Source organism: Bidens hawaiensis, unplaced genomic scaffold, assembly GCF_021521415.1.
Source record: "Bidens hawaiensis isolate Kalapana, Puna unplaced genomic scaffold, B.hawaiensis_p1.1 tig00006773_1, whole genome shotgun sequence".
Taxonomy (NCBI): domain Eukaryota; kingdom Viridiplantae; phylum Streptophyta; class Magnoliopsida; order Asterales; family Asteraceae; genus Bidens; species Bidens hawaiensis.
This window is the reverse complement of record NW_027491462.1, coordinates 210,684-216,040: the sequence shown is the minus strand read 5'-3', so window position 1 is coordinate 216,040 and position 5,357 is coordinate 210,684. Positions and strand designations below refer to the sequence as shown.

At 46.8% G+C, this 5,357-nt stretch overlaps 2 protein-coding genes across 2 annotated transcripts; both read right to left on the bottom strand.

The window, feature by feature from the left end:
• Positions 1-1,609: 1,609 nt before the first annotated feature.
• On the bottom strand, positions 1,610-2,407 carry LOC143633516 (uncharacterized). The gene has a single exon (XM_077101807.1). It carries the CDS (start codon positions 2,405-2,407, stop codon positions 1,610-1,612), a length of 798 nt encoding a protein of 265 aa, XP_076957922.1.
• Positions 2,408-4,690: 2,283 nt separating this feature from the next.
• On the bottom strand, positions 4,691-5,140 carry LOC143633514 (uncharacterized). The gene has a single exon (XM_077101806.1). It carries the CDS (start codon positions 5,138-5,140, stop codon positions 4,691-4,693), a length of 450 nt encoding a protein of 149 aa, XP_076957921.1.
• Between the last annotated feature and the right edge of the window lie 217 nt (positions 5,141-5,357).

Sequence of the window (5,357 nt, the reverse complement as noted above, 5' to 3'; positions counted from 1 at the left end):
CCAAGTACGTTGGTGAGTAGGGCGCGTTGAAGTGGAGTGCTAAGGAGGCTTCCTCCGACCGTGCCAGGTTGATGCGGGAAGGTGTTCCCAAGGTATGGGTTCCTTTATCATTATCCTGGCTTGTGACTTTGTTTTGCTGATTCTTGCATTGTTTTTGTAGGTTATCTCCCGTATTCATAGAGGAGATGAGTTAGGAAACTGCCTTGCTAACCTACTATGCGCATCAAGTGATTCGGGGCGCAAGGCAGGTTTCCAGGAGGGGATGGCCTTTGCTCGGGGAGGTTACCGTGGTGAAGATTTTGACCTTCACGGCATGGATGTGGATGGGGAATATGATGCACGAATGAATGCCTTTGACCAACTGCATTTCCCCATCCAGGATGCTATCCAAAGTTTTGCTGAGGCAGCGGATGGGGTTCGCCAGTTCCGCGACTATCTTCGTGAAGAATAATTTTTTTGTATATATATTTTTTCTTTGTTCCTGTAATCCCTTTTTTGAATGTATATATGACATGGATTTTACATTTTGTCTTATATGAGTACAATATAAATGTGTGTGAGCTAAATCCGTCATGTATCCAAAATTTAGGATTAGGATATGTATTGGCACGCAGGCCTATCCGTACAGGAATTAACATTCTAAAAATTTTAAAAACAGGTAACTATGCATAACTGTATTTACATTAAGTATTAGCTTGAAACAAAATTTGGTACACAGACCGAAATAAACGAGGCATGCAGGCCAGTGTAGAAGCACGCAGGCCTAAAAGATAATTGCGTAGCTTAGATATAGCACCTTTGTAGCTGTGCGACGTTCTGGGAATGGGAGTGCCATCTAACTTTTTCAACTTGTAAGCACCCTTCCCTAGAATTTCGTCTATTTCGTAGGGACCTTCCCATGTGGGGGCTAACTTTCCTGGAAATTCGACATTTGATGCCTCATTGCTCCGAAAGACATAGTCCCCCTTATGGAATTCGCATATTTTCACCCGCGCATCATAATATTTTTGGAGTTGGCTCTTGTATTTGCTTTCGCGTATAGCGGCCAACTTTCTTCTTTCTTATAAGAGATCCAGGTTCAACCGGAGCTCTTTTTCGTTATCGGCAATCAAAAGCATTCGCGCGGATGAGACACCAATTTCGACTGGAATTACCGCTTCCGTACCATAAGTTAGGCTGAATGGTGTCTTTGAGTTGCTCGTCTTTTTACTGGTGCGGTGTACCCACAGTACATGGGGCAATTCTTCGACCCACCTAGTTTGTTTGGTTCCCAGTCTGGCCTTGATGCCTTCTTTGATGCTTCGATTGGCATGTTCGACTTGCCCATTGGCTTGCGGGTGGGCGACTGATGTGAACACTTGCTTTATTTGTAACTCAGATAACCATTCTTGGAGGCTGTTATCTACAAACTGGCGTGCAATCCGTAGATGCCTTCGTGGGACTCTCTGATTACATAATTGGCATCTTCGGCGTCTAAACATCTGAGTAGCGGACCAAGGAAAGATTTCCGGAACAGGATTCCGTCATGAACTTGGTAGCATAGTGCCTTGTGGCGGATCTTTCGGGCCTCTGTCTTATCTTCCGGTAGGGTGCCGAAGGACAAGTAAGTCTAGATTTGTTCCATCCAGGATGAGGATCCTGTTTGTATGACCAGAACTTGATGTTGAGGGACGGATGGGGCATCCAGAACCTCGATTCTGACGTCTCTGCCCATGTGTTCGAAGCTGGTAGATGCCAGTTTGCTCAAGGCATCCGCGGATCGATTCTCACTTCTTTTTATGTGCACTACTTTACACGAAGTGAATTGTTGCATAAGGTCTTTGGCTTGGGATAGATATGAGGCCATGACATCATTCTTTGCTTCATAAGTCCCTGAGACTTGTCCTGCAATAAGCATAGAATCGACCCGAACCTCCAAAAATTTTTGGCCCAGCTTCTTTGCAATTCGCAGTCCGACCAAGAATGCCTCGTACTCGGCTTCATTATTCGTGCATTTGAAGTTTAACTTGATGGCGTAGGTGAACTCTTGGCCGTCTGCATTGATCAATTTCAGACCCGCGCCTGATCTCTCTCCACTTGATGCTCTGTCTGTAAACAGAGTCCATTGTTGACTTTCATCGGAAGGGATCGGGGGTGGTGGTTCAAGCAGGCATTCTTGGACATTGCCTGCGGGTACTTCCGTGATAAAGTCTGCCAAGACCTGGCCTTTGATCGCATGTCTAGGCTTATACTCAATGGAGTGTTCGCCTAGTTCGATTGCCCATTTGGCTAATCTCCCGGACAATTCAGGTTTGGCTAACACGTTTTTCAGCTTGTAGTCTGTCAAGACTTGTATTGGGTGGCCTTGGAAGTACCTTTTCAACCTCCGCGCTGCATAAACTCGCGCCAGCACCAGTTTTTCAAGCATCGAGTACCGGGTTTCAGCATCTTCTAGCGTTCTGCGGACGTAGTATATCGGCGTTTGGATGGCCCTACGATCCGTTAGGAGGACTGCCCCAATTACAATATCCGAAGCGGACAGGTACAAAATGAGAGGTTCTCCTTCTCGGGGTGCGATCAATGTTGGAAGCTCCATGAGGCATTTTTTTCACTTCCAGGAACGCCACCTCTGCTTCTGATGTCCATTTGAAATGTGCCGCCTTCAGGCAATTTCGTAATGTTGACACGAATGGGTAAGATTTGGCTGCATGATTTGCCAAAAATCTGTTTAGAGCCACTAATCTTCCAGTCAACGTTTGGACCTCCTTTAACGAAGACGGGGAGGGCATCCGAGCGATGGCTTGTATCTTCTCCAGATTTGCTTTGAATCCCTCCCCGGTGACAATCACTCCTAGGAACTTTCCTTCTTCCATGCCAAAAGAGCATTTCGAAGGCTTAAGTTTCATGTTTATCTTCTTGAGTGTGGAGAAAACGTCTTCGATGTCTCGAAGCATTTGATCTTCCTCCACACTCTTGATGACCAGATCATCCATGTATACCTCCAGGTTCTTCCCAATCTGACCTCGAAAGGTGTTGTCATCAAACGCTGATACGTGGCCCCCTTGTTTTTTAGACCGAATGGCATCATCTTATAGAAGAATGTGCCTTGATCGGTTCAGAAAGCAGTTTTATCTTCATCGCGGGCCGCCATTCGTATCTGGTGGTAACCCTTGTAAACATCTAGGAAACACTTGAATTTGAAAGGTGCCACTGCATCTACCTTGAGATCAATTTCTGGAAGCATGTAACAATCTTTAGGGCAGGCCTTGTTCAGGTCCTTAAAATCGATGCACATCCGCTATAAGCCGTTGCTTTTAAGGACCATCACCGGGTTTGCGACCCAGGTTTGGTACTGCATCTCGTGAATGATCTCTGCGTTCAACAGATCCTGCACTTGCTCGTTCATGGCTTTTGTTTGTTCGGGACCTATCTTCCTTTTTTTTCTGAACGATCGGTGTATACTCTGGGTTGACCCGCAACCGATGTTCTGAAATATCTCGTGGAACGCTTGTTATATCGGAAGGCTTCCAGGCGAAGATATCTACGTTTTTGATCAACAACTGCTTCAGAAAGACGCGCACCGTTTATGAAATGGTGGCCCCGATTGTGACGGTCTGTTCCGGATACTCCAGATTGATGGCGCATTTTTCGGGTTCTGTCCGCAGTGCCTTCTTGGGTACCTTCATAGGCTTTGATCCTTCTATTGCGTAGCAATGTTTGTTGACTCGGATGATTGCTACTCCTGTTCTTGTGGGGACACCCACTGCACCGTGTGCTGTGGAAGGATTGGCGTTGAAGTCACCAATTGCTTCCCGCCCCAGGATTATGTCATGTTTGGATCGCGCAGGTAGGACAAGGAACTCGACATCCTTGGTCCTTGAGTGGGTCCCGTCACTCAGTGTGACTAGGAATGTTATGACCCCCTTGGGGTGCACAACCTCGTACCCAAATCCGGAAACTGGGGCGTGCACAGGTTTCAACTTTGCCTTGTCTTCTTCGTCTAGCTGTTTGAAACACTGTTCGTACATTATGTTAAACGTGCTTCCAGTATCAAAGAAGACATATTAAGACCAATAGTGACCGAACAAAGCCGTGACGATTAGAGGTTGCTTCATGCATGGCCCTCCTTTCACTCTTGGAAAAACTACGGGTTCATTTTTCCACTCGTCTTCATCTGCTTCTCTCCGCTTGAACTTCTGAGGGAGTCCTCCCTGGATCATGTGTATATTCAGGTCCTTGATCTGCTTTCGCGGGGGACCCTTTTCTGCGGGAGCTACGTTCTTCGTAGACCTTGTCACACATTTTTAAGCAGATGATCAAGTTTTCAAGATTTGATGGCGGACTCGATCTCATTTTTCAAGCTTATGCACTCATTTGTGTCATGTCCGATGTCCTCGTTGAACATGAAATGCTTGTTCGGATTCAGGTTTACTCGCTTGACCAGCGGTTGGGGTTTCCTGAATTCGATATTCTCTGTTGTTCAAATTTCGAACGGGGTCTTCTTTAAGGGTGTCCAATGTTGTCAGTCGGACTTGCCCGCTGCTCTATCCTTTTGTTTCTGCCCGATCAGTGACCTGGCATCAAACTGTTTGGAAGAGCTTTCCGGGGGTTTTATCCTTGACCATATTGAACCCTTCTCTTCCCTTTTCGACTGAGTGTTCCGCGGCTCGGTTCTTGTTTGCTGTTTGGGTGCCTATCGCCCTAGAAACTATTATGTGGCTGCGAAGACCTTAGCCGCGGACATGATCGCGTCCCAAGTCTGGGGCATGCCATCCCGGCCTGTTAAGCATCTGACCATCTCGGGACTCCTTGTGTTCACTCGGACCGCTCCCCGCAGCATGTCTTCACTGATTCCACCAATATTCAAGCTCTCGTTATTGAACCTGGTGATGAAGTTTTCCAGTGATTCGTTATCTCGTCGGATGACACTTAGGATTTCCGACGCATCTCTGTTATGTTTCCGTTGCTGACTGAAATGCTGCGAGAACTTTGCTACTAGGTCGTCCCAGCTGCTAATTTGATCGTCCGGTAGTTTCTCAAACCATTCTCTGGCTACTCCTGTTAGTGTCAACGCGAACATATAACACCAATAGGGCATGGTCCATCCGCTTACTCCCCCAACCGCTGTGAAGTTCAAAAGGTGATCCCTTGGATCAGTCATCCCATTGTACTTTCCCAAATTGCTCGGGATTTTGATGTTAGTTCGGAAAGGAGCGGTCGCTATCCGCAGAATGAACTTCGATTATTCCGCGAATGCAGCGGGGCGGTATGGTTTGGTGAAGTCTTCTTCCGCATCACTGAAATATTCAGCATGTTTGACTATCTGCTTGGGACGACTGGAGGTTTCCCTACCATAGTCCCAACTACCATTACTCACG